Here is a 15816-nt window from a genome sequence, read left to right as displayed (position 1 = left end):
TTTCATTTCCCTGTCACAATAGTCAATAGTGATAATATTGAAAACGCTGCCATTCACCCACATACAGTAGGTGTCAATTGAAACATGGTTATTGCTGCTATACGAAGTGATTAAGCCTTTAAATGATCGGCTTTATTTCCACATTCACCCTAGCTCCATGTAAGGTCTGGGACTATATGAATTGTCATGAATCTGTCAAACTGTTCCCCTGAGATATAATGCAATATACAGTATGCTAAATACCCAGATGTAAAGTACCTTCAGTTTTCTTGACTCATGGCAGCCATTATCACCAACCTCACCCCCAGAATCTCAACACATCCTTTGTTACTTCCACTTTTCCATCCTGTCTCTCTCTCTCTCACTCCCGATACCTCATGAGTATCATATAGTCAGTCAGTACATTACATCTGCAGAGAGCTCTCAGATGTCACAGCATGATAGGGTGCTTTAGAAGGTGGGGGTTTATTGCTGTCTATAGGATCCATTGATCTCTAGATGAAACAGGCAATCCCCAGCAGGACTGTGGCATCAATCTTCAGGGTATTCAATGACAAAAGATTTTTATTTTAATATTTTAGAGGCAGCAGCTTCTGTGTCTATTTTTATTAGTTAACTGCACTTTGGGGAAAACAGCAGCCATCCCAGCAGGTCTAAAGTGTTCAGAGCCAGGAGCCAATTTATCGTATATAACAATGTACGCATCTAATGTCATACTATAGCGTTTTATAAAAGATAATTCACTCGGCTGGGTTTCGAAATGTCAGCTGGATAATCCACGCAGTTTTAGGGAAAATAAGCTTGGTTCAAGCAGCTTTTTTTCTTTGCATTTCAGAAAAAGTATGCTCTCCCACTTAAAAGATGCAAACCGCTGAAAGTGTGAGAGCATTTCTCCAATTAGCAACTTTTTGCTGAGGGTGATGAAGGTGAATGATCAGCTTCCGGGCTCCTGTTTTTGTTTTTTTAATTGCCCTGCCTCCCTCTCTCCCTGGTATTTTCTTCTCCGCTTTGAAGTACGCTAGTGAGAGCAGAATCACCCTGGCCCTGCCGGCCCTGGCACTTCAAAGTGCCAAACTGTAACAGACAGCGCAAGTGAGGGCACCAGCGAGGAGCGGAAGGGAGCAAACGGGCCATTAGCACTCACGTCAAACTCGTTCAGAGCGGCCGCCAGCTCTCCGATGCCAGTGTGCCCGTGCTTTTCGTCCGTGGGGGAGGTGGCTTGGGCGGCGCTGGAGATGCCGGCGATGGCCTCCTGCACCTGCTTGAAAACGTAGTCTCGGTTTGCCCGGGTGGCGGCGACGTCAGGGTGGCGCAGGAAGGCCTGTGATGCTGTGTACAGCATGGTTGCATTTTTCTTAAGGGCACCTCGAGCTGCTGCCATCTCATCCCTGCAGTGGGGATCCTTCAACTCCTGGAGGGGAGGGAGTGGGGGAAAACGATTATTCCTAGAAACCAAGAGGTCTGTTAAGTGCTTGGGTGAAGTAAAAGAAAAAATAAACAAATCATGACTATGTACTGTAGATAGAGCCGCTGACTATTTTATGGATTAAATAAAGAAATGATCTTAAATAACAGATTTTTTTTAATAAGCCCATTATTTATCAAATAATAAAATAAACATGTAAATATGTGACATTTATTGCAGATCAAATAAAAGAATTGGCTTTAGCAGGCAATTCAAGTGATCGTGTTTCAGAGGGAGAAGGTAATTAAGTGGAGTCACAGTGCTTTTCAGATTAATGCTGCATACATAAACCTATCATGACAGTATTTGGATGACTGACTCACAAATCCTACAGTCTTCCAATAAAGCACTTTTAATCTTTTTGGAGAGTTGAATTAATTGAACAGGACAGTTAAAAGACAAAGATATAAGAGGTAATTTATAAATCTATTAAAATTGCAATGTAATATGTACAGTACATTAAAAAGGTGACTTATATTTTCTATCACCTACTGTATCCATCCATTTTCTAACAGCTTCTTCCAATACAGGGCCAATCAGGCAAACAACGGGTACAAGACAGGTTATACCCTGGACGGGGTGCCAGTCCATCAGCAGGGCACACACGCATACTGTACTGTACCAACACAAGTACACACACACACGCACACATGCACTCCTTGAGCTTATTTTACTAGTAACCAATTAACCTACCTGTATATTTTTGGACTGTGGGAGGAAACCCACACAAACACAAGTAGAAAACACCAATTCCATTCCGGTCCAGAATTAAACCCGGAGCCCCAGAGCTGAGAGGCAGGAATGCTATCCACTTTCTATTTGCTATTTATTTTTCCAATTAAACCTGGAGTCAATTATGAATGTACTTCGACAATGTATTATTAAATAAAACATAATTGTACATATCTGATCCTTAGCACAACTAAACACAACACAGTATCATACTACTTACTGTGCAATTTAACTACACTTCTATTTGCCACATCATGTTTAAGAATTTCCTAAATTAATAGACTGCGATAGTCATACTTCATGCATTTTTGTTTACGCCTGTGACACACAGAGTTACAGATCTTTCTCACCTGCTGCCTTCTGGCTGCTACGTAATTAAGTTTGACCATTTCCTTTCCAAACTCCTTGAAGCGGTTGGCCAGGTCCTGCTCATTGGTGGCATTTTTCACAGCCTCAAGAGCTTCTTCCACCTGTCCAATTAAAACACAACATTGTCAGATCTCATCCCTACTACATATTCCCGTGTTTTAATTCTTGACTAAAACACTTGCCCAGATATTTATAGAACTAAAAACCATTCCCTTGTTCAGGGATCTCATAATAAATGAAATATCTCATTCATAATTCACATCTCATCCAATCTGACATTACCCTGAGTAGTAGACGGTTTGAACAGCCCTTTGCTCTTAGTGTTAGATAACTTAAATTAATTCACAACAAACAATAAAAGTTGGATTTAACTCTTATTAAGATATAGAAATCAGAGACTATACATACTGTATATATAATATACTGTACATATGTTGTTTTGGAGACCATAGGTCACTATAAAATAAGTGATGAAACAACATTAATTAAATTTGACCACAATTATAGAAAGCTCATTGGTATAAAAAGTAAGCTGATAAATTGGTTAAATGTTCCTTATGTGATGTGTTGCAGATACCACTAGGGGACGCCAAACTAGTTTCAGAGACACAAGACTTGGTTCAATTGAAAAATAATTCACCTGGGATGGACAACTGTTTAATCAATTGAACTGGAACATTTTCATTTTCACATGGGGTTTGCTGTATACAGTACAAGACTGTACTGTAACCCAGCAGCTGGGAATACTAGTAATACAGGAGTTTGAGAGTTACGTAGCCACCCTTTATGGCAGCTTTACTATTTTATTTGCAATTTGATGCTGCAAACTGCTCTGCTATCCTGGTGTTTATAGAAAGAACACATTTTAGTTAGAACCTGAGAGAGACCATGTTTATTTTTGTTGCTTTGTATCACTTTGTATTAGAAGTGTATCAATTAAGCCAAGAAGTCGTCTTCCAATAATTCAGCTTTTATTTGTGAAGGTCTGTATATGATGCTATGTAGCAAAGCGGGGATGGAAAACGGGTGAATTCCCAGGGGCGAGGTCATTTTACATTCATAGGATTCTCACAAGGAAACCACTACATTGGCTGAACCTGGTCACTTATAAAAAGTTACTAGGAAAGTGAGGGCGGTCTTTTTCACAAGACCCTCACAGTTTAAGAAGACAGTGAGCATTTAAAAAGAAGGAAGACGATTCAAGAGATAATGGTTTTGGTTAAATATCACTAACCAGAGGGAGCATAAAATGGGATAAAACTGGTAGCAGCCTCGGTTGTTTTCTGGGTCGGGACATCGGTAAATAAGATGGGTAATGAGCGTACCTGGCCAACTGGAATGGACCGAGAGAGCTCATTGCCACTTCTATCCAGGGAGATATAGTCACGGTGTACTGTATGTGGAGACCCCTTGCCAAGCTATCGTATAGAGGGATCTACCACATCCCACCAAAGGCAAAGATCTACCACACCTGGTGGCAGTGTGTTGGGATTCACTACTGGTAAATTTAAGTGTTGGTCAAGTTTTTAAACTTTGGTAATCGCCATGGGCATTGAAGATTAAGGTCCTGTACTGAAACAAGTGATCAGCACACAAGAGGTTTGAAGAAGAAGGTGGAACCTTGGAAGAGCTCTTGTTGGAAATGATCCCTGATGACAACTCAGTCCTGTTCTTGATGGCCCGCTCAGTCTAACAGCTGTAACCCCACATGAGCACGCACTGGGCTGATGCACATGCAAGGTTTTGGGGTTGCATGGTGTGAGAAGCCCAAACTCTAGGCACTCTGTTGTAGCCGCTAAGCATAAAAATAACAGAAGCATAACGTCTCTAAACGTCATAAGCAATATTAATCTAGGAATATAATATATTGTACATACTGTATATGGCTGGTAGTGGTAGCTAAAAATAAACAAAATACACAATATTCCACCTTCTTCATAAACATTTTATGCATCAAAGTATTGAAGTCATTTACTGTGATTATTTTGGAACAATGTTGACATGCTTGTTTTGACTATATTAAGTTTATATACTTTTCTATGAATATTTGTATTGTTTAAAATCCACATAATAGGGAATATTAAAATGGAATCGTGTAACATAAGAAATGAATAACAACATTAATTTACGCTTCCAAATATAATATATTTATATAGCTGGTGATACAATATCTTATGCTAACAATGTTTTCAATTTTACAGTTTACTGTTTAAACTGAAAACTTATCTGAGATTTCATTTCTTTTGCCTTAGGATTTTTTGGAGTGTCTTCAATACCAAAACAAGTAATTTTACCACTATGAAAACAGGTTATTTTTTGCACCTGCAAAGGTCTATAAAAAAGAAGTACTGTAAGCTCTTCATGAGGTTGGTTTTGAAGAAATTTTTTTATCTGTGCAAGTGAGAACAGCCACAGACCAGTGATGTCTTTCTAAGGTTTTTGTGAATGCTAACTGTGCACACTATAGATTTCGCATATTTCAATGTGTTGCCCTTGTGATTTTTTTTTCTCATCTCCCTCAGAAAAAAAAAATCGTCTTTCTAAAGCCGCACTGCATCAATGTATTCCCTCTACAGTTAATGGGGCTAGCTATGAGAAAATCAAAGTACCAGTAAACAGCCCCACATATCCAATTACCAGTGCATGAGAAACTAACCTCGGGTTGTTTCCTTTGATTACAAATATACAGAGATTTTTAAAATGCAAAGTTATAAATTTAAGATGTATCATAAGTGCCTGAAGGAAGAGGGTTCAACTTGCTTCCGTGGTATTAACACTAAAGCAAGTAATAATGTAAAAAATTCATATTAAAATATCCAAGAGTGAAACAGAAAAAAATTGTCATACCATCTGACAAACATTCACCTCAATAAATCTTTACTAGGGTTGAAATGCATGGCTAGATTTAAATGTTAAATATGTTGCTTTACACATCATTGGGTCTAATGCTATCACATCCAGATATCCAGGCTTTAAGAAAACACAACTTTAATCGCTTTAAGCACAGATTAGCATGCTAGAAAGAACCTTCAGTGTCTTAATAAAAAAAAACTAACAGTGCAAGACTTAAAAGTCTTTTTATGATCCAGATTATAGTTTTCTTTTTTTATCTCTGCAGAGAACAGAACAGAAAAATAGAGCTTGATGCTGATGCTTGTACAATGTTTCTAAAACATTTAATCACATTTTATTTTTAATTAATCAGTCAATGGTGATCTGCATTTTATCAGCTACATTATGTTGTGAACTGTAAGAAAGTAATGATATAATAATCCCCAAAGGCTGAATGATAAGTAAAAAATCAGCGGTTTAAAGTGCAGTGCAATATATCTATTTGAGATGACTTGTTGTGCATTTCTAGCTTAAAACTATAACACCAGGTGCCACCAGAGGGCAGCTCCTCTTTTAAATGAAAAACTGGGCACCAGCATTAGGGGAGCTGAAAGCTAGTGAGAAAACTCCACCTTGTCATACAGACCACACAACAGAAAATGGTTACCAGCCGAATAACCCAAATGACAGACACAAAAGAGAAACACAGGGAAGTGAAGAATGCGATATTCAGACACACATGAGATTTTGCAGATCCAATAGTAAAGAACATGCACAGAACACATCAGTGTAAGAACAAAAAATGAGACAGAAACAGCACACCTTGCACTGGACTGTGATGAGGGATATCTTTTTTACAGAAAATTCACAGAAGGCCCAAAATATTTCTGAACCTGTCTGTAATGCACATTTTAGAGGATAACTTTCTCTATATATTTGATACAAAGGCAATGAAAATTAACCTGACTCTTGTCCTGTGTTAGATGTTAGTGAAAATATCTTAATTGAATCCACTTATATAGAATATTAATACTCAATCATGTATAGTAACTAAAGGAATGTTCATAGTATCTGAACGTCATTAAAATTATATTTATGTACGAATTTAAACATGTTTATTTAGCTGCTAGTTGTAGTGTATTCCGCTTCCTTCGTAAAAATCTGCAACAAAATCTTTAACATGGTCACTTGTTGTGGTTATTTTTGACACATTTTGAAACATTCAATACTACTGTCCTCTTTTTTAACATACTGTATTTGCTTTTAAACAGAACTCATTTTTAAAGCCACTATAATATATTAGGTTATAGGTTATATTTCATCAAAACCTAAAATAAAATTATGTTTTCTAATGGCCATTTACACACAGATACTAATAATTCTGTGTACTGCATTAAAAAATAAATGAAAAATGCTGTTAGTGTTACTGTATAGTATGCCTAGATGAGCAAAGTACTAATAGGTTAATACACACATAATTTGTATGATTAAAATAAGATGTACTGTACATTATGTTAGACTGTATGCCACGTAATTATTTTACAAAGAAATGCAGTCCTGCATCAGATTATTTGAAAAAAGAAAAGGCTGGTGGGCGGTGTAACGCGGCTTGCTCTTTGCAGTACGGCGCATTAAGCCTCGATCGTCTTGATTGGCTGCACCTCGACGGTGAGCTGAATTGATCTCAGCGCTATCATCGCATCAAGTTTCGTTCAAGAAATAAACAAAAAAAACATGTATTCAACTGCACTCTGAACCCCCCCACCACCAGAGAAGTTAAATTACTTACCCTCAAAAATGTTCACGTTTCAATGACTGTATATACAGTAAATCATCAGTGTTTCTGGTACATTGAAAAAAGTTTTGTACCACATCTTTAGTGGTTTTATCACATAGTTTGACCTTGGAAACCTCAATGAATAAATAACCCAGATACTGAAATAAAGAGAATCACAAAGCCCAATCTTTCTTACAAAGAGCAAAGGTCAGAAATGCATTTCCGGAACAACTCTTTTACCCTTCTTTATTTTTTTTTACCAAAACAATGTACCCTATCCTTTGGCTTAAGTTGTGCACGGAACCTGCTATGAAAGACAATTGATTGATCCCCCCCCAAAAAACGTACAATTTTGAGGTGAGCCAGCAGCCTCATGACATCAGCCATGTCAGCCAGGATCAGAAGACGAGTTACAGCAGACAGCAAGGCTCGGGCAGCTCGGACCATGGTGCCACGCTTCACAGAGGAGCACGGGTCATCAGCAAACTCGGAGGACGCCACCCTCATGGTTTCACCTGGAAAGAAAGGCAAAATGTTTGGGGGTTAGGAAAGAGAAGGTAAACTATTGCTGAAGCCTAGTCTGATCTCATTCAGGAGAAGCCATTGGATGCCATTGGATGCCTTGGGTATTTGATGGTCGCTGATTGGCAAGGGAACTACAGAAAATTTGGCTGGAGAGGAAGATGCATCAATTTTCAAGTCCTTGAGTACAGTAAGTTCCACCAAAAGCTGATTTCTAAATTAACAGTAATTTCAACCTGAATAAGGAATTCGAGAAAATATCTCTACAGAGACAACACCTCCTGACAGACAATGTGAGGATGGAAATCACTTTTTTTTTCGTAAAGCAAATGGCATCTTCGTTTCACTGGGGCTATTTGTTTCTGGCCAGCTTTCAGCTCCTTCTAGCAAAGAACAATAAATAAAAAACAGGATAGGAGTTAATGTGAAGTCCCAATGCAGAGTAAAAGCAAATGCGTGTGTGTCATGGGTTTGGTGGGGGATAACAGAATACTATAGAGTGAATTCGAAACAAACACAAATAATCTGCATGAGAAAGTTCCCAAGAGGAACTGGGATGCATAGCAGAATTGTGTTGCATTCGGAATTACTGTTCCTGATTGGTGTTGGCCTAGATCTGACTCGGGTCATGAGATTAATAAGATTGGAGTGAGAGGAGGTTAGCGGCTGTGGCTCCAAAACAAATTGCTCTGGTCAGCAGCTAGCTGGCTGCCAGGGGATCAGAGGCAAAGCAAAGGCTGAATTTTTAAAGCTAAAAGGTATTCTTACAATGCAGGATTATTTTTATTGTATTGACTTAACCACTCCATCAGAAGGGAGATCTGTAAAACTTGTGAGTCTTTCCTTTACTTTTTTGGAGGGGAGATTGGCATTTATTTTCCAGAGAAAAAGCAAACACTTCACAAGGGGGTTCACTGCATTTCATTGCTCCAAACTTCCTGCTGCATTGGCATTGACTTGTAGGATGTGAATTCAGACAGTTATGCACTAGAACAGCAGGGACCATTTGAATAATACATTATAACATTTTGAAACATCGTTAATGAGTATGAAACATTTATTGCAATAATTTAATTTTGTCATACTAGCATTAATCTTGTAACAAATGGAACACACATATTGTTTCCTAAGCTTCTGAAGAATGAATGCTCAATTTACTCAAGGGTGCACCAAGAATTGCTTTTTCAAAGAAAATGTCATCTATTCCGCCATTTGAATATGATGGAGAATGATATTTTAATGAAGCTTGAGAGTCAATGTTTAAGCTATTAAGGTTCTCTAAATTATTAGAATGTAAATGGTATTGTAGTTTAATTATCCAAAGTAATAGTGGATGACTTGCAAATCACAATGCCTTGGCTGCAATAAGCCACCCCTGTGTGGTAAACAGAATGACATGTTCATTCTACTGCCTGAAGTGTGGGGATTTCTTCATTAAGTACATTACTAACAGGAAAACTCCCCCAAAACCCCACAGATTGCAAATAATGAGGTGAAGGAAAAAAAACCACAAGCATTAGTTATGTACATGTACTGTATATCTGAGGCAAAATCAAATTACTTTTCACTTCATAGGCACAGTATGAGACAAATCAGTCATAGTTCTGAGTACCAAAGTACGTAAACCAAGTTAAACTGCACAGACTGGTAGACTGTGACTGTCTTTTCATGTGTATCTTTTGAGTTTAAAAATGTATAAACTAAAACTGGGATTAATGTTTTCTCTGACATAAATTAAAAGAAGTTTCCAACAGTTGCAGCAACTGCAACAATATTGTCTTCTTGCCGCCTCTGTTATACAGTAAATTGCACTGTACAGTATATCTGGTCATTACCACAGATATTACTTTTCACCAGTCTGCATTCCTTTTCAGTGCTTTGGGGAAGTATTTCAGACAATATGGTTATTTATTCCAGTTCCCCACTGAGTTCACCTGATACAGTACCAATCTGAGCTTTACAATAATTATTTGCACTCCGAAATATACGCGCACTATACAGTACGTATGATGAGTATGTAACACTTTGAGGACTCTTTTAAACCTGTGAATACTGTGTGACAGCAGGCGTTAATATAATCTGAAGCTCAAAATAAATAAAGTGGTTAGAAAACTAATGGGAAAATGCCTTACTACTACAGTGATTCAGCTGCTGAATGCACACCTCTGTGCTTGGTGTTCACAAGAAGAGAATTCCACCCCCTGGTGGAATCTTGCTTGTAATTACTTGAAGCAGCAGCATCAATTCTCTCAAATGTCTCTTTTTATTTGGATTATTCTGTTTTCTCATGCTTTCTCACTACTTGTAAAATTATCATATTCTTTATACTGTACTTGTTTCATTACTGAGTGTTAAATAGTCCCCTTGTTTGACCATGTCTATACCTCTTATGTATATGGATCATAGCTTCTCACTCTCCTTTGTTCTAGACTGAAGATATTTAGCTCTTTTAACCTATCTACATATGACAATCCTCAGAGACTTATTGCTCTTTAGAACTCTTTCTAAGACTATAATATAATTTTTGTGATACAGGGCATGGGTGGAGTGGTGGCTCTGTGGCTAAGACAATGCACCCGTGGCTGGAAGGTTGCCGGTTCTTATCCTGTGGCCAGAAGACGAGTCCTACTCCATTGGGCCCCTGAGCAAGGCCCTTAACCCCAACTGCTCCAGGGGTACTGTATAAATGGCTGACCCAGTGCTCTGACCCCAAGCTTCTCTCCCTGTCTGTGTGTGTTTAATGGAGATCAAGTTAGGGTATGCAAAAAAGACAAATTCCTAACACAAGATATTATATATGGCCAATAAAGTAACTGGCTTCCTGTCAAATTCTGTGTGGATTTTAAAATCCTCATGCTCACCTATAAGGCTCTGCATGGCTTGGCACCTCAGTGCCTGTCTGAACTATTATCGCCCTACTCCCCACCTCGCAACCTTCGCTCTTCTAATTCTGGTCTCCTGACTGTCCCCCCAAGCCTGTCTACACTGTATGGGTGACAGGGCCTTCTCCTGTTATGCCCCCAAGCTCTGGAACTCTCTCCCCAAGGATTTTAGAGCGTCACCTTCTCTAAACTCCTTCAAATCCAGACTCAAAATCTTCTTATTTAGAAGAACCTTTACTTAACTGGTTCCATTCTTTACCCCTCTGCTCCTACTATACTTAGTACCCCCATCCACGGTCTCGTCTGCGTATTGTAATTGTGTTTTATCTTTTCATTTTTTTTCCATTTTTATTCATTGTATTTATTGTTGTTGTCATTCTGTAAAGCGCTTTGAGAAGCCACCTTTAAAGGCGCTATACAAAATAAAGTGTATTATTATTATTTATTATAAAAAGGTGGTGGTAATTTGGATTAAAAAATAATGCTGAGATAAAATACAATTGTTTATCCACCAAAAGTAAGCTTTCTAAAAGAAAAGGAAGGATTTGCATTAACTGCTCAATCCAGTGATAATACAGTAGGTGTGGGCATCAATGCTTGAGGTCTCTAGACATAAATTATAAAGAGGAACTGATGATCTTGCAAGGAAGTACTGGTAGTTGCATCTACCCATCTGTTGCTAAGACATTTGAGGCTCTTACAAATTCATATCCTTCAAAATTGTGAAGGGAATGTTTATATCATAAGACAAAATAAAAGTCTACTAAATCTTTATACAGTATTTTGCCAGTTACTGAATTGCAAGTAATTACGATCTGACACAGAACACAGCTTCTGATTCAATTCTCATTTAATCCTTTTTAAGTAAAACATCTGTTCCTGACATATTACACAGACACTAAACGAATCGTGTATTATTCATACAAAATGAATGTCAGGAGCAAACTGTAGTTAATGACTAAGCCTTGTACCACTCTTAACCACTGCTGTTTTTCTTAATAAGACATTGTGCAATTAGAGACCAGGTCTAAAGTCAGGAGACTGGATTCCTGATCTTATCACTTTCAATAGCATAGCTATAGCATTTTAGAAAAAACTCAGTCAATGATATATTGTACCACATTACTCTTCATTATTAACGTACAGTAGTACAACTTGGTGAAATTGGGTGTCATAACTATAAGAACTATAAGAACTAACAAGAACTATAGTGCCTGTTCTACCAGTCTTCTAGCTACAGTATTTTCTCAAAATGATTTTGAATATATGTGGAAAACCATAGCATTTCTTTTTTCGTCTCGATTTTCATTGATTTACAAATTGGAGGAGCTAAGGACTGTCATTCAGCAGGTGTGAAGTTGCTGGGAAACGAGAGAACCATGTCTGCTCAGCAGCCTATGCACAAGCTTCATTAAGTCAGCTGCTCACACTGAAGCACCTCTGTCTAGTCGGAAAAAAGCTGAAAGTGAGTATTCGAGCCTTCAGGATTCACACTTCATTAAATAATCAAATTTTTAATGTTGCATATATTACGACTGAACTACAGTAGGAATGCTAACTATTTATGAGGATGGATATGTTAATTGGAGATTTAGAGAAATGAAATTTAGGCTCATTCCCATACATTTCAAATTGCAATGTGATGCACAATCCTAAATTAACAGATTCCGGTGTGCCATAAACAGTTTTATATGGAACCTGATACAGTATCTTGGCTCAGCACATTCTAAAGTGCTTTTACAATTTTGTTCACAAAGGGTTGGATGGACTATTCCACAAAACCTTTGGTGAAAAGCCCCTTACAGCAAACTGAATGTTTCATCACATTCCTCTGTACGCCTTCTCTGACTGGCAGAAATGAACTTGAAGAGAAGAGCCAACAAAACCAATTAGCAGTGCATGCGTTCACATTAATTTGCACTGAATAATGAAGCACAGTTCCAAGAAGGGCTATAGCTGAAGTTAACAACCTTCTGGCTTGCTAAGGTGACAGACAGAGTTTCCATATCAGTCTAAACCTTCTTGACAAGATCCTGCGGAGACTCTGTTAAAAGCCTGCAGTAATCTCTACACACTGTTGAGGGAGAAATAATCACATCCCCTCTCCAGGCAATAGACAGGTTCATATTCTTCATTACTGAAAACTAAGCTCCAGAACACGAAAAAAGGAAAGGGGGTGGTTGGTGTTAATATTTGAAGATGTCTGATACAGTGCTCAGAAACCCTTGAGGCTTTAAGTGCACTGTAAAAATAATAAGATGACCTTCCTAAATAATTGTCTTAGTAAAAAGAGTTCTCTGTGCTACATTCATTAGAAATGATACACATTAAGGTGGGTATTTCTGAAACTAAAACTGGCATGCCAAGAAACAGTCAAGAATCAATAAACTGGTTAAACAGGGGTTAAGTACGCCTAATGAAAAGCTCAGACGGAGAGAAAACCTAAAGAAACAGGTACTCCAGGCATTTCAGGGACTCCGAGCCCTAGACTGGCCACACTGGAAAACGCCCTTGAATCAGACCAAAACTACTGAAATGAATCAGAAGTGAATCACAAACCAGAGGAAATGTGTTGGAAAGCATTTAAAACTGAGGAGGTACATTTTAGCTCAAGGGTCGTGGAAGCCTAGGAGCAAACTGCCCAGCAATGTTGTTGAAGCTGATACCCTATCTTTAAAAAATGGTTGAATGAGACCTTTTTATTGATTTCCTACTAGTAACACAGCTACACAGAAGGGGTGATCTACTGTACAGGCCTGGCAGGTCCTTATCAATGACACCCCCAGTGAAAAGATAATCGCATCATTCTACTCTGGGTAAATAATTATGGTTGGGAATTTATTGATGAAATTACTGTATATATGTTTGTATCACGTTAACTGTAACATATACACATATACTTTCAGTTTACCTTCAGTTTCCATACCTTTAACATTTATATATTACGTTCGTCAAAATGTACTATAAATCAATTAATGTAAGAAAGAATGAAAAAAAAAGTACACAGTTTTCTTAAGAAACTCAGCTATTTTACGGTAGGTAGAACTATTTTAACATTATTCTACAAATCATTTATTGAAAGTATTTTAACATACTGTATTGTCTCACTTGTTGCATCAGTACAAGAATTGGTAGTAGTAACAGGTTGGGACAATTGTGAAGATGGGCAGCAAAATTATTGCGGCAAATCAAATCAATCTAAATATCCTCTTCACACAGAGGATTGTAACGAAGGTTAAGATCAGTATGGAGTGTTTGGCACACTGCTTCCCTGTGAATTCTTACTTCCGTCTTTCATCCCCTGTGCAGTACTCTGCTGTCCTGTCTTCTTGTCTTGTGTCTTTTTGCTGTATTGGAATGGGCATTAAAACAAATTTCCCCCCAAGAGACAATAAAGCTTGAATTGATTTAATCATCTAACAAATCTGATAAAAAAACAGACATTCAGGAAAACATCTAGACCGCTATTAAAAGTCCAACAATCTCTGATGGGATGTAAACTGCAAAGATCAGCTAAAAGCTGAAAATTGGAAGGCCGTCTTTCTTTAAAGAGAGAAAGCATAATTAGAAAAAAACAAATCTAAAAAAGTCGACTGTTCTTCAACGCATCCTGTTGTAACTCCTGTAATGTAAAGCAAATCTGTAAAACTATTCACACAAGAGTAAGCAATTACAATGTATTCCTTGTGCCGTTGATTGATTTTGCTGCAGTTCAACATAAAATGGTTGAAAGTTTTCTAAAGGTCTGTCTTTCACATAACAAACCATATCTGTTCGTTTAGATGTATAAAGTATAAGCTTTAAACTATTAATAATTGGTTTGGCAAAACTCCATGTGAACAGAATCTCAGCAAGATGAATGACAGTAGCCTCACTACTAATAAGCAATAACACATTAATTAGATATTGTTGAACAGAAACTAGAGTTACAGGAATTTATTTCTACGAGGATTTTTAAAAATATACCACCTGCATTTTACTGAGATTGCAAGTACGTTTGATGAAGGTATTGGTAATGTAATGCTCTGCATTCCTCTTTTTCCCTTTGGGTATATTTCGATTCAAATGCAGTGCTGCACTGCTGTATATCAGCCAAAGATAAGCATTATTAAATATCTTCAGCACAGGAAAGGACAGAAATAAATCAGAAGGAAGTGAGAGACAAGCTGATATTCCAAGGAGAGATAAAGTACAACAGAGATTTCAATATGATTTGGGAGCGATATTGAGAAATCATTGGGACAGAATAAAGCACTAGATTTTAAATATCACAAGTTTTAAAACCTAAAAAAAGTAAAATGTAATAATTCTGTTATCCATAATCCTACATATTGTATATGGAGGGACCAAGGTGTTTTAAAGTAAGCATCTGACAATCACCTAAGATGAATCTACAATTTTGGGACTTAAAGAGGGCTGCAAACTAGAGTAGGCTCATTGATCCAAGGATGACATCAGGCCACTTTCTGATAGAACTTTCTGAAGGGAATCACCTTCAACAGCATACTGTAGCAAGCCAGCTCTGTTCCATACACACACAATACTCACACTATACAAAGAAGTGCCTCCTGTTCTTGGTTGTAAGGCACTTAAACAGGTCAGTTCTGTTCTTTGGTTTGTGTTTCACTGTTGTATTCTGAAGAATTCCAGTTGATTGACTTTGTCAATACCTTTGAGGATGTTAAATATTTGGATCAGGCCCCCTTGTAATCATCTGTGTGCAAGTCTAAAAACCTTCTGATCCTTTAGCCTGTCAGTGTAACACATTCCTTTAATCCTGTTTGCCTTTTTTATTTCTTCCTCACATTGTCCACAATATGTAAATGAGGTGTCAACATAACACCAAATTCTTCTTTAAGACACTTCAAGGTCAACTTTTTCCATTCTGTATACTTACTGTATATGTTTATGTTTTTTGTCACTGCACACTCAGTATACGGTAATGGAACAAGTAATAGGTTTATTTCGTGCTGAAAAGAGAAGAAAGGAATGTTACGGTGTTTCCTTTCTTCTCTCTTCAGCATGGACGCAGCTACCCACCTGAACTACATATACGGTAATACTTATTAACATGAAACATCACCTACTGTTTGCTTGTCCAGTCTAATTTTATTTAAATTGTTTTGAATTTAATTTGTGGTTTCATAAAGTATGCTGATCTCCCTGTCTTTGCTTTCCTGACTAGTTGATTAACTGTACCAGAATCATTGACTGGAGATAGGAAGACCAGTGGTCCT

The 15816-nt window shown here is 37.7% G+C and overlaps 1 protein-coding gene across 4 annotated transcripts in view; it reads right to left on the bottom strand.

The window, feature by feature from the left end:
* ctnna2 (catenin (cadherin-associated protein), alpha 2) overlaps positions 1-15816 on the bottom strand; it is a 559287-nt gene that overhangs the window by 420392 nt on the left and 123079 nt on the right. For all 4 annotated transcript variants that reach the window (XM_069192244.1, XM_069192285.1, XM_069192311.1 and 1 more), the window contains exons 4-6: positions 7524-7690; positions 2548-2667; positions 1145-1411 (exon numbers count right to left, since the gene is read on the bottom strand). In XM_069192244.1, the coding sequence (XP_069048345.1) occupies positions 1145-1411; positions 2548-2667; positions 7524-7690 (554 nt within the window). The remainder of the gene's footprint in view (positions 1-1144; positions 1412-2547; positions 2668-7523; positions 7691-15816) is intronic.

Source organism: Lepisosteus oculatus, chromosome 1, assembly GCF_040954835.1.
Source record: "Lepisosteus oculatus isolate fLepOcu1 chromosome 1, fLepOcu1.hap2, whole genome shotgun sequence".
In the NCBI taxonomy this organism is placed as follows: Eukaryota; Metazoa; Chordata; class Actinopteri; order Semionotiformes; family Lepisosteidae; genus Lepisosteus; species Lepisosteus oculatus.
The sequence above is the reverse complement of the archived record's forward strand: the minus strand, read 5'-3'. Positions and strand labels throughout refer to the sequence as shown.